Source organism: Odontesthes bonariensis, chromosome 16 (assembly GCF_027942865.1).
Source record: "Odontesthes bonariensis isolate fOdoBon6 chromosome 16, fOdoBon6.hap1, whole genome shotgun sequence".
In the NCBI taxonomy this organism is placed as follows: Eukaryota; Metazoa; Chordata; class Actinopteri; order Atheriniformes; family Atherinopsidae; genus Odontesthes; species Odontesthes bonariensis.
In genome coordinates this window covers 16,572,039-16,591,251 of record NC_134521.1, presented here as the reverse complement: position 1 = coordinate 16,591,251, position 19,213 = coordinate 16,572,039, and the positions used below count along the sequence as shown (strand labels likewise).

The window sequence follows — 19,213 nt, the reverse complement described above, 5'->3', positions numbered from 1 at the left end:
ATCTTGACAGTGGCGGGATATAGGAAGGCATATTTGATCCCTGCATCTCGGAGCGCTCTGCGTGCACCGGCTGACTGTCTCTTCTTTGCCACTGCAGCGGAGAAATCTTGATTGAATGACCTGCCGCGGTGACCACCGTGCCTTTTACCCTGGCAGCCCGAAGAATCTTCTGTGCGTCAGTGTAGTAATGCAGCCGAACCAGAACTGCTCGTGGTCCCATCGCCCCCGCAAGCCTCGTCTGTGGCCCGCTGCGATGGGCCCTGTCCATTCGGATTTTTTAAAGAAAAATAAAAAATAAAACAGATATATGACAAAAAAAATAATATTTTTTTGTGTAATAGCTTTGCATTTTGGCTTCGTAAAACACACCTAAAAATTTAATAAAGTGTGGTGATTTGTTGCATTGTTCTTCCTCAGATGAAGTAAAAAAGTGAGTCGTTTTTTACACATTGGATAGTTTTTATGCCAGCGAGAATTCCTCGAGAACTTCACCAATGTAAAAACAATATTCTTCATCAGTCAGGTTCCAACTTTCTTGTATAACAGCCGACAGATCAGCTTTGCAGGAGAATCAGCTTTCTTGAATCCCCAAATGTTCTATTTTCGTGCATATTGCTTTTGACTTTTCTGTCCTGACAATTCAGCGTCTTCCTTGGTCGACCTGTACGTTTCCCTTTTTAAACCGTCCCATTTTGTTTGTACATTTTTGGTTGTAAATTTAAGACACAGCTGACTAAGAACAGCCAACATCTTTTGCCACATTTGAACTGTATTACTACCTTCAGGAGGGAAATTCATAATCCTTTCCATTGTTTCCACCGACAGCTCTCTTGTTGGGCTATGTTTCTTGCCAATCAGCCATATGCAATAGCTCGTTAACTTCTGTAAGCACTCCATGTAACTGAGACCTCATTTGCATATTTAGACTATATCAAGAAATATAAACGTGGTTATTCCTTAATATTTTACTAATAATAAAGTGATTCCATATTAATTTACTCTACCTGATCTAAAAATTGCAAAAAACAAACAAACAAACAAACAAACAAACATTTTGTTCAGTAATAACAGTTTTTCTTATGCTAACAAGTTACAAAAAAAAAAAACCTGAATGAACATCCTCCAAAGTGTGGCGATTCCACTACATAATTTTTGACAGGGGTACTGTTACTCGATTTCCATGAGAGCAGTAACGAAATCCTCCAGTAGATGGGGGTAACTGGTGATTTTACACCCGATACGCCGTTAAAAAAAACAGAAGAAGCTAGCTCTAACGTCAAAATGTCTTGTAGGGCTTAGTTTCGGTGCTAACAGCTTAGTTTTGTTTTTAGGTTTACTTAAGCTTTCGTTTCGTTTTGGCGACTTGGGTTTGTACTCAATGGGGACCAGGAAATTACCATGAAACTCCGGGTGCAGAATGATAGGTGAGCTGGAGCCAGTGGAGACTAATAGAAAACATCTGTTGACGGCTAAAGCTAACGGCTAGCTCCGCGCAGGAAACGGTCAGCTGTCTGTTTATCCGTCTCTGTCACTATGCAGCTACTTGTGGGTCTATTGCCTGGAGGCACCTGATTTAACCGAAAGTTAAAGTTAATCGGCATAACTAGATAAACTAAATGGTTTGAGGAAATGCCATTTTAGTTTAGTTTATGACTACTGGTCGAGATTTCGATAAAACCTAAGCTAACCAAACAAGTGTCTGGTTTCGAAACTCTCACAGTAGACTGTCAGCAAGGTGGCCCCATATATTTAAGCCAAATCTAATAGATAAAAACAACGACTTTAAACCGAATAATACATGTTTATTAATTTGAGAATGATTAACAAGCTGGAAATGCCCTGTTTTTTTTTAACCTGCTAACCAAAGTTTATACATGTGTTTCCACAGGAGTGATTCCAGAAGTGCACTGAAACTGAGGGATTATCGAACTGCAATGCAGCCAGATTCAAGTGAGCGGGGTGCTCATGCAGGAAATGGTTTGTCCCTAACTCTGCAACCAGAGCCCCTCACCAGGGCACCAGCCGCCGCAGCCGCCGGTGGTCCTGAGAGCAGTGAGGTTCGGGTGTCCATGACCGGAGGCCCTGGGGAGTCAAGTGGAGGCGCATCGTCCAGGAGATCCAGGATCCACTCCCACAGCCACTCCCATTCCCATGGACATAATAGGGTGCAGCACCACTCCAATTCAGAGCCTGAGCTTGACTCACCGGACTCTGACTTGGACTCTGGAGAACCCAGCACCTCCCTGTCGGAGCTTCGTTGTCTGTTCCGTTGGCTCCAGAAGAGTCTTCCTTTCCTTATCATACTGTGTGCTAAACTGGTCATCCAACATGCTCTAGGTGCGGATGAGTCACACTAACACCATTATCGCCATACTGAACACAGAACAAGTTTGTCATAATCCTTCTCTTCGTTTTCCAGGTTTAGCTGTTGGGGTTGGCCTCTTCACAACTTTTTTATATGTGAATAAAAACATTCAAACCCAAGTCTTCCTTCAGGTAAGTTAGGAACTCAGAGGCCACTCTTGAGTTCTGATGCGTTCGTGAACATTGCTGATAAAATGGGATTTTTGCCTGTGTGCACCCTCAGGATCGTCACTCGAAGCTGCAGTGCATGTGGCTGCTTCTCTTCCTGAGCTCTTCCACCCTCCTCCTTTACTACACCTTTTTCACTGAGACACTTTACCACTGGTAAGGACGACTCACTTGTCTTCATATTCATTTTCTTGCCTGTTTTTGGAATCGGGGGTTCCTTCTCAGTATTTAAAAGTAAAGGACAAAATTCAGAATTTCAGAAAATTAATTAATCAAAGAAGCAGGGTCCTTTTCACATAGTTTATATCCATATTGTAAGACTACACGTATTAAGTGACTGACTGAGAACCCAGAGAATAGGCACACCCATAAGGTTGAAGGCTGAGTCTCAGGTGGAAGAACAGGTTGCTCCCTTACTGTGAGGTGTAGCTTTGGACTGCTATTTGCTGAAGTGTCTTTGGAAGGCTTAATAGATGCCTTAACTTTACATTTCCCAATACCGTGACTAAGAGAGGCTGAACAGACGCTATAAGTATGTGTTTTCTTTATTGCTGATAAGTGATTCTTATAAAAGATTGTTTATTGAATGTATTTAGACATTCATTTCCTCTATTGGGCAGCGATGTTGTTGCTTTTCTGTTGTTCACTGTTTGAGCGTTGGGATCTGAGGGGAAAAAAAAGATGTGCATTTATTCAGATTTTCATTGATTTGTATGAGCTAAGGTGCCTCGAATTAAAATTGTTTGGCAAAGATTTAACGGCATGCAGAGCCAGAGTTTAGATTTTTGAGGATTTTTTGATAAATCCTTAATAAATCAAATATGACCTGTAAAACTAACTGACAAATCTGGAAAAGTACGTAATTTTGAATTGGAAAATGAGTAAGAACCGGCTGACACTATTTAATTAGCAGATTCAAGAATTAAGTTACAAAGTCTTCACGGGTGTTTTTTCATCACATGCCTTCTTAAACTGTTAATTCAGTTTGTGTCCTTTTAATGCGTTTTGGCATCTTAACTCTATTGTGAGATCACTGAAATTTAGCTTGACTTTTTTTTTTTTTTTTTTAAACTATGAAAGTAAACAGCTAAACCAGAAATGCAGCTCAAACGTTAGGAAGATGATGATCATTTAAGGTAACCTGAGCACTCCCCTTCCCCCTTAGCCTCATCTTCCTCAGTCCAACCATCGAGCCGCTGGGTTTCTGGGAGATTCTTTGGGTAGTTGGCATCACCAACTTCATAATAAAGTTCTCCTTTATGGGTATTAAGTGCCTTATCCTGCTGCTGCCCTCCTGCCTGGTAAACTACAGAACCCAGGTATGACTGACAGACTCCTTCAGATTGTTGATCAAGAATAGCAAATATACCGCTGTGTACTGGTTGTATTCTTGAGCTTGTTTACGTAATCAGGGGCGGTGGCTGATGTTGACTGAGGAACTGGGTCAAGTGCACCAGGCTACAGCGCCCGTTCCATTGTGGTTCCGCTACCTGGTCACCTACCAGGAGACTGACGGCGCCACTGCACTCACAGTGGGCGTCCTGCTGGCTTTGCTCTACCTCATATTAAAGGTGTGATCCTACAAACTGGCAACAGTTTCAGTAAAAATGTATAAAACCTCCTTCCATCGTGACGGTTAAAATATAAAGTGTTTTCCTTTCAGCTTTTAGGATTGTACAGCCAGTGGACGTCTCTACTGAAAACTGTGAGGATGTTTCTAGCTGGCGAGGTCAGTGGTTGACTATTTCATCAGAAATTGTTCAGATGGTTGAGGAGTGTTGTTGAAGTGTATTTGTTTTTATTTTTTCAGCATACAGGCACAGCTGCAACAAGGGGTCAGTGCAGTGAAGCTGGGGATGTGTGTCCCATCTGCCAGGGACAGTACAGGGAGCCTCGGACTTTACTCTGTCAGGTAAAACCACACGTGTGCACAAGGCTGTAAGAGCTCTGAGATGATGGATCGTGGTCCACTTTGACGTCTTGTCTCTCTTTTCTGTTGTCTGTTATTGGTTTTCCCTACGGATACATGTTATTTCTCAATGATTCACAGAGTAACTGGGCCTTAACATTCTTTTAGAACGTATATCTGTTGATTTACTGTGGTTCTCTCCGCATGTACAGAAGTATTACTTCAAAGAAACAGCTTTCTAAAACTTCTTTACCACTCTTTGTTGGTCGTTCCTGCAATTATGATCCAGGCTTACTCTCCATCTTAACTGAACCTTCATCTTCTTGAGTCAGCTAAGCAAAAGTACGAGTGCAGGACACGCTGACATGTTTTTGCCTTTGTGCCGTGCAGCATATATTCTGTGACGAGTGCATCGCTCTGTGGTTTAACCGGGAGAAGAGCTGCCCCCTCTGCCGCACAGTGATCACAGAGAAGGTCTACAAGTGGAGGGACGGAGCCACATCTCCCCACCTGCAGATTTATTGATGAAGAATCCTGGGTGTGGGCCATTGGTATTAGCTCGTGTGTAACATGGTTTTTCAAACCTCACTGACGGGTAATGTCGTGACACACTGTTTAAGTCATCCAATAAGGGCTCAGCTCTCTGTGGGTCCAGGTCAGAAAGGACCTTGCACAGTGAGCTTGTTTTTTTTTTTGTTTGTTTTTTTACTTCTTTGCCGGTACATCCGCACATCCAACTGAAAATTTATTTTTACGTATTTTTTGGGGGATTTTCCCCATTTAAAGTTATTTCCTTTTAGTGTTGTTTTTGTTTTAGTGTTGTTTTTGTTTTAATATACGTTTTCCTTCTTCCTGTAAATATGGAAGCATAAGAGAATTATATATATATATATATTTAAAAAAAGTATTTTAAACAGACCTTTCCTTTTTCATACACTTGAACAAACACATCACAAGAACCCTGACTTATCCAGCGTTTGATTACTTTAAAGTATAAATGCGTAAAAGTGCTTCTGAATGCTTGTAAAGTTTCAATTCAAACCAGTTGTTCAGCTTGAATAAAAGAAATGTGATTGGAGGGCTGACGCACTGCAAAGGCTCTTGGGATGTCCAGTACACAGTAACGTATCCCGTGTGATGGGATGGGTTTGCATTTTGCTTCCAGCTCTTTAAAAAAAAAAATATTATTCTTTATGTATGATGAAAAGGATGCAACTTGTGATATTGATTTACACATAAATTATTTTTCTAAAGGGGGTGACTTTACTGTTTTCGTAATAAACCAAAGATCGGGATCTATTTTATGTATGGAAAAAAAACATTTCACTTTTATTTTTAGCCATAAACTATCTAAATAAAGAGCTACATTTGAACGACTGTAGAGTTCTGACTTGTTGCTTTATGTTGCAAACTGGGAGCATTTCAATGCAGAACAGCAAAGAGGTGAAATAAAGCGAAAGCTTCAGCACTCTGTTGCTCTCTGCTGTGGTGAAGAAACATCAATGAATTCCATGTATTTATTTTGATTCCATTATGTACATGATACATGTCATTCTCAGACCTGCCTCTTCAAATGAGGAATGCTAAAAAAAAATCCTGTTCAATGCCCACCTGTGATGAAGTGAACTGAATAAGATGGTTATTCTCAAACATCTCATCGTGGAAGGACAACCTCAAGCATGTCTGAACAGAAGTAAAATGTATCCGTTTACCAACTCTTAACCACGTCATAGTGAATCGGTAAAGCAAAGATACAAGAGAGAGTTAACCGAAAGTGAAAGTTTGGAATAAATCTCAGCCTATTCCACGCACACACTTTTAGAATTTACAGCTAACTGTACATACAAAATGTACACGGTAACCAAAGGCACAATGCCACTCCCAGTTAGTTTTAGTTTCTTCTATACAATATGCCATCCTCGCTTCAAGCACTGCAAAACAAACCAAAAAAGAGGAAAATGTTTTGAGTAAGAAAAGTCTTAAATATCAAAATGTCGTTAGGAATATCTCGTTTGAATGTGATATGGCACAAAATAAATACTGTAAGACGTATAAGCCAATTTTAAATTAAAAATGCTGCGTTTGAGGTTGTGTGTTGTGTGGAAATAAAAATCAAACTATACATGATTACTGACAAAAGAACTGAAATCACACATTCTGCTGCCTTATCCTCATAATAAATACATAGTTTGCATAGTGTGCATAATGCAGCGGAAGCACAATGGCACTTGAAATAAATAAACTAAGTAAATCAAAGTGACGTGACTGCTCTTGGATTTAGTAGTTTTGGAATGGCAGAAGAAGAAAGTCAGTTCAGCCTGACACTGATCCGTTATTACGACCTCCTGCTGAAACGAGCCTCAACGATTTAAAAAGGAGGGGAAAAAAACATCTGCAATGTTTAACTTTGTATAAAAACAAAGTGTGAAAAAAAAAAAAAAAAGAAGACAGGAATAAACTGAAATTCTTTGATAAATCAGTGACTCGTCTCAGTTGTTTCCAACTCGACCAAAAACAAAACATTTAGCTCAGTGAAACAGTGAGTTTGGCCTAGTCAGTATTCTCCAAGTATTTGGATTTAAACAAAAGACAATTCCCCGATATCTGTTTTCCAGTAACACTATGGGAATATGTATCCAACGGTTTTTACATGAGGCGTCGGGGACTCTCATATCAGAGCACCACATCACAAACAACTCAAACATCTCAACTCGGACAGGGTTCCGTGGATGGTCCACTAACGTAACTTCAGGTTTATCCCAAAACCAACACTGAGAGGCGTGTTGCTGCCCAAAAACAATACCCAGAGCACCAAAGACATGAACACAGCCGGAATCAGTAAAAGGCAGTGATACCAGTCAGAGTACTTTGGGTCATCAAGTATGCTGGTCTCAAGCCAAACCAGTGGCAATGAGACTGCAGGAGTAACATAAGCACAGGAGATTTAAGCGACACAAAAAAAAGGCTTCTGGAGTGTTTACATTCAAAACAAAGAAACTGAGCAGTGCTTCTGGACAAAGGTCCTACAGCAAACATTCCAGTCATACAAGTGAAGCAGTGCCAGTATTTGGTCATGGTTGTGGTGGAGGTGACGGCCTCGGCTGAAATTTTCACTCGTCTTTTTATAGATGCTTTTCCCATTCGTTGTGCTCCTCCAACTCCTCCTGACCCATGCTGCCATGACAAAGGCAATGCGATGCGGCGCTCGATGTGAAAATGCTGTCCAATAACTCCTACCTACTGAAAGCGTGGCCTGAAAAGTTCTCATCACAGAACAGATGGATCTGCAGACCAACGAGCTCCCAGATGGGATTTTATTTACAGCAAATAAAATCCTTTATGGGAGGTCTTTCTCCATGCTGACTTTAATTTGGATCCAGTACCAAATGCAGTAGATTTCTGGATGTTTCTGTCTTCTCTCAGGTAACCAGTTGGAACAGGTAACACAGCGCAGACTTGACAATTAAGGAGCACCAGTGAATCATATGATAATGTCAGATAAGTACACCAAAGCCACCTCAGCCAGAAGAAGAAATCAGCAGACAGTCCACATCAGGCTGAAAAAGCTAGGCTGAGTAAAGAGAACTGGGGAGGCCAAGGAGGGGAAGGCGCTACTGGAAGAGCTGGTGATCAGCGTTGACAGTGTCAGTCAAAAAAAAACTACAAGTCTCAAAAAGATAATAGTAAAAAGGAACGGGAGGAGAAATTAAAAGACAGCTAAAGTTCATGTGCAAGCCAAGCGTCATAGGTTCATTCGCAGGTGCTCAGGCCGCTTGGAGTTCATGGGGTAGGCTTGCTTTTTGTAGGGCCCTGCATTGACGCCTGAAGGGTGCCTGATGGGAAGTGGAGCAGATACCTCGGAGGTGCCACTGCTGCTCGTGTCCATTTGCTCCGACACGTCCATGGGTTGGTCCACAAAGCTGCCGTGGGAAGGCAGGGATGGGCCGCCAGTCAGTAAGGGTCCCCGGGGCCAGCAGTCCCCTCCTGCAAACTTCAATGGACTAAAAGAAAAGGTACTCGTATTATACCTCAGGGTCTTGAATCAAATCAAATCAAATTTATTTATATAGCACATTTCATGTACAAACAATTCAAAGTGCTTTACATAAAATAAAAGACAAATTAGGTCACAGAAGCAGTCAAATGTTTCACAGATCTTTAACTTGATGAGTGATGACTGCTGTTAAAAACAATAACTGTAAAACCTCCATGACTTTCCCATCATCTGCCTGACAAGCAAGACACCTCCTCTCTATTTCCCCTCACAATTTCCACAACTGGCCACTGCTTATTTCTCCCATACTGACAGCATACAGCTGTTGCACCACTGGAAAGAAAAGTTACACTTTTCCCACTGACAATAGATTCATGTGGGCTACGCAGGCTAAATTTACAAGGTCAGCAAATGAGTCATCGAAGAGGGGGAGACTTGTTTTGGAAAGGTTTGCTGATGACCAACGTGATTCAACATATCTAAAGATAAGAAAAAAACATGCTGTTACCTCACAGGTGTTCTTGGGCTTCCAGGAAACTTCCGTGGTGAGCGGAGCTTTGGCTCAAAGGAGAACTTCTCTTTAACATTTTCAAGCACAGATGGAGCTACGTATGTGAAACCCTGGGGATAAAGTGGGGGACAAAAAAAAAAACAACAACAAAACATTGAGATCCAAGTCCACCTCTTCAAAGGCCATCTTTCCAAAAACAACCCACAGCTGATGATGAGCAATGAAACACCAAGTAAACCATATCATGCAATGTGGTGGAACAGTGAGTGAAGCTTCCAGGAAAAGCCAGCAGGAGTAAAACAGATGGGATGCATTAACTGATTCTCGTAAGGCCAACTTGTTGAAAAAGAAACAGGCAAATTGTCTTGAGCTGGCCTTTGTTTTTTAGGTTATATAAAGACTAAAAAAATAAAAAATTCAGCAACATCACCTTCAAGACTTCCAATTCTGCAGTGAAACTAGATTTTCACGAGAACGACAATCTTCTTCATTTATCATATACACTCACTTACTTCGTTCAAGATGGATGCACTCTGAAACTTGCCAACAAGATCCTGAAATATTAATTAACAAGAGCTCCACATGGCTACACTAAAGCAAACACATCGTCTTTCATCCTTTGAATCAGAATAATCTCCTATATCCGAGTAATTTCCCAACTGAGATCAATTGGTGCCAATTCTTTCTTCTTCCAGCTAACTAAAAAGAATTTCACATCTCTTCTGCTAATTGCACCTAATAATATGCATATTCTTATTGGGAAGGCTCACTGGAAGACACAAACCGTCACATACGGTCCACACTGATGATAGTGCAGATGTCATCACCAGAGAGCGATACCCAGAGATACCCACCAGAAAGACTTGATTAGCACTTTCGCTGAGCGTGGAGTCATCAGGGCTGTCTACTGGAGTCTGGCTGGTGAACTTGGAGTCAAACTGGCTGACATCATCAGCCGATTGCTGTCAAAAAAGAAATGAGTCACTTAATTACCGTACAGGGACAGGGACCGCGCCAGGCTGGGACCATTAGGAGCAGTTTGACATCATGTGAAACGCCAGGCGGGAGCAAAAACTAAAACTAATGCCTGTGTCTGTTTGTCAGGCAGTACGATTGCATCCTTAGTTGAGTAGAGCAACGGTTACAGCTCCACTCTGCCATTTAATTGGCCCACTGCCCTGGTCTCACTGTACGTCTACGGGACAGGAATCAAGTTATTTTCGGATAAAACGCTCAAGTTTTTCTGCTTTTAACTTTCTTGGCCTGCAAGTATGGCTGAATTCATGGCACAGACGTTGTCTTTAAGTTACTTGAATGGTGGTTTTCTCAGATGACGGTAGGCCTTAGCTTTAAGCTTTAAGCAGTCTTAATGAGCTGATTGCTGACACGTTTAGCCGTCTGACAAAAGAAACAGAAAAATATGTGAATGAGAGCATATCTATTAGGAATTCAGCTGTATTAGTGTACACTTAGGCTTTATTGTTTTAACTAAATTAATCAAAAAGATGGAACTTAGGAGCATGTGTGGAGCACCTAGTCCCATTCGAGTCCAGTTGATCGTATACATGCAGCGATTTCATTTGAATTTCTTCTTCAATCACGAATTCAATGTGACATTTTCCTTTAAAGATGTCTATTAGTAAAACTAAGACTGAAAAAAATTGAATGTGTTGCAATGAATGTCTAGTTAAGTGATGCCAGGGGGGAGGAGCCAGTGTTGCTCGTGGAAACAGTTGATCTGCAAGTTGCCACAAAGAAGCCAAACTCACCAGAAATGGTTTGAATGGAGGCTCGACTTTGCGAGCAAGAAGGTCGTCCCAGTTTATATGCCGGAAGAATGGGTGGGCCTGGAAGAGCAAATCACATGGCATCAAGCTTTTTATATTCCATAAACATCAGCAGATCCTCAAAGGTTTTCATTTCCAGATATTGTATTACATCCCGAACCAGAGTGTTTACCCACCTGGACCTCAGCAGAATCTCCTGGTCCAGCCCCGAGTCGCGTTGAGGCACTTCGTTTCAGCAGCTGAAAACAAACAAACAAAAAAAAAACGTTATTTATGAGAATATCCTTCTACCTTTCCAGATGTTTCAATAAAGGCCAGTGAAACAAAAGGTTTTAATCAGCTCACCTTTTTTAGGAGGTCCCTGGCTTCTTGTGTGAGGTAAGGTGGAAGGCTGAGTTTGCATTTCAAGATTTTGTCAATCGTCTTTTTACGGTTTTCACCAGTGAATGGAGGCTAAGAGAAAGAAGCAGGTCAAAAACAAAGATCCAGCTCCAAGCAATGCCTCCTTCAGTGCTCTCTTGCATTAACAATGTGACAACACGATTGACCATTGGCCATGCACTTACTGCTCCCGTCAGCATGTCGTACATGAGCGCTCCCAGGCTCCACCAGTCCACAGCGCGATTGTGTCCGCTCCTCATTAGGATCTCTGGGGCCCTGAGGAAGGAGGACGAAGGACACGGTGATGCAGCGGACACATCACACCCAATACATCTGAATATGAAGATGTCTTTTGTGTGCCATACATGTATTCGATGGTTCCACAGAAAGTGTGGGTGACTGTTCCGTCATGGATGGACTCTTTGCACAAACCAAAGTCTGTCAGCTTCACATGTCCTGAAATGTAGATGCAAGTTACATGAAATGTGTGACTGTCCAATCTCCCTATTGCATGGTACTCTTTAAGCTTTATGTACCGGTGTTGCTGAGCATGATGTTCTCAGGCTTCAAGTCTCGGTAGATGATGCCCTTCTGGTGGAGATGACCCAGCGCCATAGAGATTTCAGCCAGATAGAAACTGTGCACAGAAAAGAGAATACTCAAGGTGTCAAACACAATGTTCCTCAAAGTGATGGCAGCTATGATACTGTGTGCACAATAAACACTTCCTAAAAATATGTTGGTGAACAATAAAGTAAAATGTCACACAATATAAGAATCTGATGTCTGGTTGTGAGGACATAAAGCAAAAAGCTCTGCCTCTGATGCCAGGGAAACTATATTGAGACCATAAAAATGTGTTCAAAGTGTGAGCAAAAAAAGTTGGCTAAAAGAAGTCAAACTGACGTGAGTAATTTACAAACCCTCTCTCTTCCCTTTATATTCATCTCGCTTGTATATTCAACAGTGATCACTTTAAGCCCCGCAAAAGAACATGTGAACAAGAGTTTCAAACTCTAAAGTTATCTCTGTGCAGATGGTTCTGGTTCTTTACGAGCGAGAAGCTAACTCACCACGCTGTGTCTTCCATGAAAATGCCCTCCCTCTCCAGCTGCATGAACAGCTCCCCACCTGCAATCATGACACACAAAAGTTACAATTCCAATTCCAAAAAAAAAGTTGGGACGCTGTGTAAAACGTCAATAAAAACAGAATGGCTGCATTCTGTTTTTATTGACGTTTCCCAAATCTCACAATCCAATATCTCATTCACAACAGAACACAGAAAACATATAAAACGTTGACAAGTTTTACTATTTCATGAAAAATATTCAATCGTCTTCAATTTAATGGCAGCAACAGGTCAGAAAAAAGTTGAAATGGGGTCAATAAAAGGCTGGAAAAGTAAGAAACAGCTGAATGAACAACTAATTAGGTTAACTAGCAACAGGTCAGTCATGTGATAAGAAATATAAATGGAAGGAGGTTCAGCAGTCGGATATCATCCACTTCCAGGAATCATTGTCTGTGAGCGCAGCTCATGGTGCCATCCACAAATGCAGGTTAAAGCTCTGCCATGCAGAGAAGAAGCCACATGTGAACATGATCCACAGACGCTGCTGTCTCCTTTGCTGTAAAGCTATTTTAAATGGACTGAGCCAAAGTGGAAAACTGTTTTGAGATCAGATTAGTCAAAACTAATTTAAATTTTCTTGGAAATCGTGGAAACGGTTCCCTCGAGACTAAAGGGGATAGGGACCAGCTTGTTATCAGTGCTCAGTTCAAAAGCCTGCATATAAACAGGTTTTAGAGCAGCATATGCTCCAATCCTGATGATGTCTTTTTCAGGGACATTTCTATATTTCAGCAAGACCATGTTAAACCACATACTGCATCTATTCCAGCTGCATGGCTTCATAGTAAAAGAGTCCAGATGCTGGGTTGTCCTGTCTGTCTGCTGTCCAGACCTTTCCATTTTCTATACCCACTTAATTCAGGGTCTCACGGCACCTAGAGCCTATCCTAGTTGCCATTGGGCAAGAGGCAGGGTCAATTTACAATCAGCAGTTAACCTGAAATGCATGTTTTTTGGACAGAGGCAGGAAGCCGGAGTACCCACACATAGACGGGGAGAACATGCAAACCCCACACAGAAAGGCCAAGACCAGGAACCCTCGTAATGTACCCCACATTAACTCATTGGCTGCCATTGACGTCTATAGACGTCAATTTAAATACAACCGTTGACTGCCAAAGACATCTATAGACGTCAATTGCGTTTTTTAACGGAGCGGGCTGGGGAACAATCTAGCGGAGTTTGTCACTAAATCTTAGGCTTGTAAACACTAAACAGAGAACATACTGGCAAAATTACCCGCAAAGTGGCAGCAGTGCCACTTTGGATGGGAGATGAGTAAAGATCACATAGATTGTAGAAGAAGACTGAAGCGGCTTTGAAGTCAATGAGACTAATCAAAATGTTTGTAAACTATAATTGCCAAGATCGGAGAAGGAGAAAATGTCGCCGGCGAGACAAAACAAAAAATTTAGGCAGCTAACGCTCGAACAGAGCCTTCTGTGCAGCAGAAGTAGTGTACCACTACTATCCACCGACGAGATACCCGGGCCAAGCGGAGAGAGTCGTCGGCATGCGCGTATTTCACCTCAGCGGAGCGCACCACCAGACAGTTCTGATGACTCAGACAATGCTATGCTATAAAAATACCTTCTCAGTGTTGTTTTTGCTGTTTTATGGAAGGAAACCACTTTTCAGATGTTTGAGGTGTCACTAAAGCAAAAAATGTTAGCATCAAAGTCACTGTTCTGCTTGACTGGTTTCTTTGCACAAAAAGCTTGTTTTCTCCATTTTTTGGTCAAAAACAGCTGTTTTTGGTGAAACCAACCTATGTTCTACTGTCTATTACTAAAGGACTGAAAATGGTAGAAACAAACTTTTTTTTCCTGATGAAAGAAGAGAGTCTACTCTTTCTTTTGGTAATTTCGGTGTGTACATAGTCAGAATACACACTTTTCTGTGGGTCTTGGAAAATCAGTCAAAATACTGTAAAACACTTGGCAGTATGGGTCTCTCTGCACTGAAAATGGCTGGCAGCCAATGAGTTAAAAGGGTTCCTGGTCGGGGAGGGGTGCCCACCACCACGCAGCCCAGTCCAGACCTTTCACCAACTGAAAACGTTTCAAATACAATGGGATGACATTCCTCTCCCAGAGGGCCAACAACAGGTTTTCCTCAGCAGATTGTTGTTGAAGGAAGATGGGATGCTACACAGTGGGAAACATGGACCTGTTCCAACTTCTTTGAGATGTGCTGCTGCTGCCAGATAATTCAAGATTAGCTAATATGTTTCATGAAATGGTAAAAATGTCTCACTTACATCATTTGATTATCTTTTCTGTTCTATTGTGAATAAAATGTTGATGTATGAGATTTACAAATCACTGCTTTCTGTTGTAAATTACATTTTACACAGCGGCTCAACTTTTTTTTTGAGTTGGAGTCGTACTTCTCAAATGTGCAGAAAGAGAACGCACATTAAAATCCCTAAACTACATTATGTGATGATTCAAGAATATAAATGCGCTGTGCGTTATGTGTGATTTCTGTCCTCACCACTCAGATACTCCAGTATGAGGTACAATTTCCCCCCCGTCTGGAAGGCATAGATGAGGTCCACGATGAAAGGATGCTTCACCTCCTCTAAAATGTTCCTTTCAGCTTTGGTGTGCGCTGTGTCCTTCGCATTACGCACAATCATGGCCTGGCGATGGAGACAATAATACAGCCAGTGTGTTGAAGTATTCATGCAATAAACTGAATCCCATTAGTTTTTGTCAAAGCTTCAGCATCAGCTGCAGAGGCAAAGTAGGACTCAGGATGGCAGGATGATAACTCCAGTTGGCTCATTAAGCCAATAAACAAGGTCATTATCCAAAACCTCAAGCTTCTGGGAATATGAGTTGGCTTTCCAAGTAAAGACAGACATCGGGTCTGTGTAAACAGCGGAGAGGACGCAACGCTGAACAGAAAGAGCTGCTTGGAAAAGCCTGGTGGATCTACTTTGGGAAAGTTCATCCTTCATAGCAATATCCATAGTGGCCTCCTAGCTGAATAAACCAGTGTGATCATAGAAAAGACACTCAGTGTCTATTTGAAACATACACAGATAATCTGCATAAAGTCTGTAGTTCAACTAAATGTTCAAGGAGAAACTGCTTCTTTTTGCTCGCATGTGGATAAAAGACCTCAGACAGCATTTCTATAACATTATTACACTACCATGAATGTACACCAGGGGGCACCGTTGATAGGTGAGGAGAGGTCAGAGAGTCCACCAGATTTACTCACCTTCTTCAAAACCTTCATCGCAAATATCTTCCCAGAGGTGGCACCTGACACCTTCCGGACCTGAAACACCTGTAAAAATTCACACCATAAGATGCAGAATTCAAACATTTTTCCATGCTTTTCCACAAGGTTCACAAGGACTTTTAAACAGCTGAACGAGCTGATGTATGATCAACAATACTAGTGACGACACAACCTTCAATATGATTTGAGTTTTTCTGCCCTTCCCAAATGTAAATAACATCTCCAACTGATATCGTTACTCTAAATAACTTCATCTGTGCTTTCTAGTTTTTGGATTTGACTGCTCTTTACAGGCTGCTATTCTTCACAAGACTTTATAACAATTTTTTTAAGTGAGAATAACACTTCTTTATACTTCCCCCCCAAATAATGAAGTCATAAATCCTTTAGCTGTATAGTAAAATACATTTTTTACTTTAACATGAAAATCAGAAGTGGCTGTTTTGCACAATGTGTGTTCATTTAAGTAAGCAGGGAATAAATGGGATGTTTATGAAAATTAATATTACTTTTGTTCAGAGTAAAGTGCAACAAACAAACAAACTGCTCTGATTTTTTTAGAGTAAATGTTTTCAGTTCCCCCGACAGATTCCCCCTTGAAAAAACAGTTCAGCCGCCCACTTGTAAGACCTACGCACATCAAATGCTTTCAAAATCTAAACTGTCAGACAAAGATATCAAAACAAATGTAAAAAGAATGTTATTACTTTGTAATGCTCAGAAATTCCCAAGTTACAGAATAGGAAACCACTTCAAAAAAAAGTTAAGAGATGCATCTGCATGTTTCCAAAATAAAATGCGATGTCACTGTCGGGTTCAGAAAGAAACGAGGAGAGGAAGATTAACCGAGTCAGACTGCTAACATACAGGAACAAACATGGTTAAAAGGATGACTGATTTTAAGATTAGACACTAGGAGTACAGGGAATTAACTAACAGATAAACATTTGCAGGAGTTCAGAGAGTTTTTGATAAACAACTATGTAAAATAGAGCTGAAATTTCCAGCATGAAAAAAAATCCACTTCCAGTAACTTTGTTAAAGAAATTTCCCACCCACTGGAATTTGAAGCCCACTGCAATGACCTCTCCCACCTTCTGGTAATAGCCTTCCTCACGCCAAGAATAGCAAATGACAAAGTGGTAATTCCCTCAGTTTGAGAAATAATTATCAATTTTGTATATTTCAACAAAGTGGAGTCATAGTTCATGTCAACACTGACTTAAATAGTCATCTATTACCAACAGGTCTCATACAGTTCCCTCTATAAAGGCTTCACAATGAAAAACTGAGGTCATATTATATCTTATCACATCAGAAATTATTAAATATTATGCAGAACTTATTTGTGGAAGGAGTTTAGATTAAAGGTACCTTTCCATAGCCACCTTTCCCCAAAACTTTCAACAGCTCAAAGCATTCAGGTCTGATCTGCTCCGTTCCTTTGTTTACGCTGTTCTCCGAGATTTCAAACTTCTCACAGTCATCCATGTTACTGGCAAAACAAAGAGGGAGAAAAACATTCAAAACAATGACTCAACGTTTGGATTTACAACTTCCAGCACTACTGTAATAGATGAGTGTCACAAGAAGAACGTGAGCCTAAACATAGCAGTGGTGAATGGTTGAACCGAGGATGGTACAGACGTTTTATTTTCAAATGAACAGCTGACTGTGTGAGATGGGTGTGTGCTAAACTGGTTTTCAAACAAAGAGCCCTCTAATGGGATGCAGTGTTTGGCTTTGTAACAAAGATTTGTGTTTTCTGAGATTAAGTCACTAGATTATTAGAGATTAAGTGCACCGGTACACTTGGGCACCATTAAACCACATCAGCAATTCTTGTAGGTTAGGTTAGCTAGTCGGCCTACATGGACCTTTATCCTTAGACTTTACAGTATGAAGGACAACAAAGCGCATTTTTCCATGAGCTAAATCTATCAAACAGCTCTGGATGAGATGAGAATCCTGAGCTCATTTTTATTAGCTACACAACTCCAAGGGGTCACTGAGAAGTTTAAATTAATTGTTAAAAATATGAATTATTTCTTGTGTCTTCGAGTTACCAGATTTCAGCTCTGCTAAGTGGGTGTTAGTCTGTTAGTGCTTCTTTCTCTGGAGGCTTGTGATGCGCCAACATCTCTACAACATGAGCCGAATTGGTGCTACTAAATAGGAGAAAAACGGAGAAACAACAGCGGTCTACCAAAACATTGCTAATTAATTTGCGAGCTTTAAATACTAAATCCCGGTCATCCAAAGGGAAGGTTTGGCACTGTTGCTCGTTCGGGATGCAGTCAATCTCCGCACTTCATATACTCACAATTCAAAACTACTGCATTGGTCCATGTATTCGCCGAGCTGAGCCTGAAAACAAAGGACAACGTGGAAGCACATGAGAAAAAATACTTACATTTACAAAGAAATCTCAGTTATTTTTGATATATTTAACACACTTAAACTGTTTAAGCTGAACTTCTCGTCAGTTTTGTAGCCAAATGTTTTAACCACCCAAGTTAAACGAGCGGTTGAGCTAAGATTTCCAAGCTAGTTAAACAGATGGTTTGTACTTTGGTAGCATTATCCAGCTTAGCATACTTGAGAACTAACATGGCAAAGAACTAAGAAGAAACTTAAACTCCTAACCTCTTGTTAACATTAAAGCTAGCTAAGAGTGCAGAGCTTTTGGCCACAGTCTAGCTAGCATTCATCGGGTTTCAGGTTGTTGTTAGTCGACAACACAGCAAACTGATTTATATAGCATTTATACTAAATGTCCGACAATAAATGTCAGAGGAGCTGTCAAACTGAGCTTGTGTTCATGTTACTAACACGTTGTTACAAGGCCATGAACGCACACCCCACAGACATACCAATGCAAAATGCACAGCACTGCACTATTTATTCTTCCATTATCGGACAACTGTTCTGCTGGATGTACGATATACTAAGAGGCAAATCATTTCGATTTGGAGATGGGTGATAAAACTCAGTTTGTGGTCAGCAGTCATGTCAAATCTAGAAAACGCAATCAAATTTATTTTATTAGGTGGCAGTCGCCCATGAAAGGCACACAAGCAGAATCCGCGGGAATTGGATGGACGGTGACTTGTCCGATAATGGACACCTGGTCATTGACGCTAGCACCGCAGGCCTCATTGCTGCTAAGTGCTAGCTCTGGTGCTAGCTAACTCGTTAACAGCGGCAGCATTAGCTTAGCTGTTAACGTAAACTCACCCCATCCTCAAGTTCATCGTCGGAGACATTCTCATCCGGTTGATCCAAATCGATGTCGAAAACCCCGGCCATGTCAACGACACTTCACTTGGAGTTTAATCAGAAAACACAGCCCCGCTCCCCCACCTCATGGGAGAGCCATCACCGTTACAACCGGCTACAGCAGAAAGCATGAAGCTAGCCTCCTGCTAACCAAAACAACACAAGCACCGAGCAGCGGGATAAGCCTCTAGTGTCGGCCAACGGCACTACTCTGCTGGGGTTGGATACAAATGTTGGAAACATCAAACAACTTGTGGGTATAGCGACGTAGGGGACACATGTTTACACGATAAGGATTTAATTTGGTCAGCATTCCCTTTAAAGTCAAGTCAGGAAATAAAACGATTAATTTCTTAAGAAATTGAATTTTTTTTTACATACATAGGCTACATATATACATACACACATACATACATACATACATACATAT

The 19,213-nt window shown here is 41.1% G+C and overlaps 2 protein-coding genes across 3 annotated transcripts; one reads left to right on the top strand and one right to left on the bottom strand.

The window, feature by feature from the left end:
* Positions 1–1,263: 1,263 nt before the first annotated feature.
* Positions 1,264–6,887, top strand: rnft1 (ring finger protein, transmembrane 1). 2 transcript variants are annotated; one of them, XM_075486451.1, is made up of 9 exons: positions 1,264–1,424; positions 1,889–2,337; positions 2,420–2,496; positions 2,588–2,688; positions 3,698–3,851; positions 3,945–4,103; positions 4,196–4,261; positions 4,343–4,444; positions 4,832–6,887. In XM_075486451.1, exons 1-9 carry the CDS (start codon positions 1,399–1,401, stop codon positions 4,964–4,966), a joined length of 1,269 nt encoding a protein of 422 aa, XP_075342566.1. In that variant the 5' UTR covers positions 1,264–1,398; the 3' UTR covers positions 4,967–6,887. The 2 variants fall into 2 exon arrangements, with proteins under 2 accessions (XP_075342566.1, XP_075342567.1); XM_075486452.1 differs by having other exon boundaries at positions 1,418–1,502.
* Positions 5,945–18,995, bottom strand: rps6kb1a (ribosomal protein S6 kinase b, polypeptide 1a). Its single transcript, XM_075486450.1, has 15 exons — positions 18,742–18,995; positions 17,828–17,871; positions 16,879–16,999; positions 15,481–15,549; positions 14,746–14,893; positions 12,188–12,245; positions 11,651–11,751; positions 11,480–11,570; positions 11,300–11,390; positions 11,079–11,186; positions 10,910–10,972; positions 10,716–10,793; positions 9,801–9,908; positions 8,944–9,056; positions 5,945–8,442 (listed from the first exon to the last, which is right to left on the bottom strand). The coding sequence occupies exons 1-15, from the start codon at positions 18,811–18,813 to the stop codon at positions 8,184–8,186; spliced, it is 1,524 nt and encodes a 507-aa protein (XP_075342565.1). The 5' UTR covers positions 18,814–18,995; the 3' UTR covers positions 5,945–8,183.
* Between the last annotated feature and the right edge of the window lie 218 nt (positions 18,996–19,213).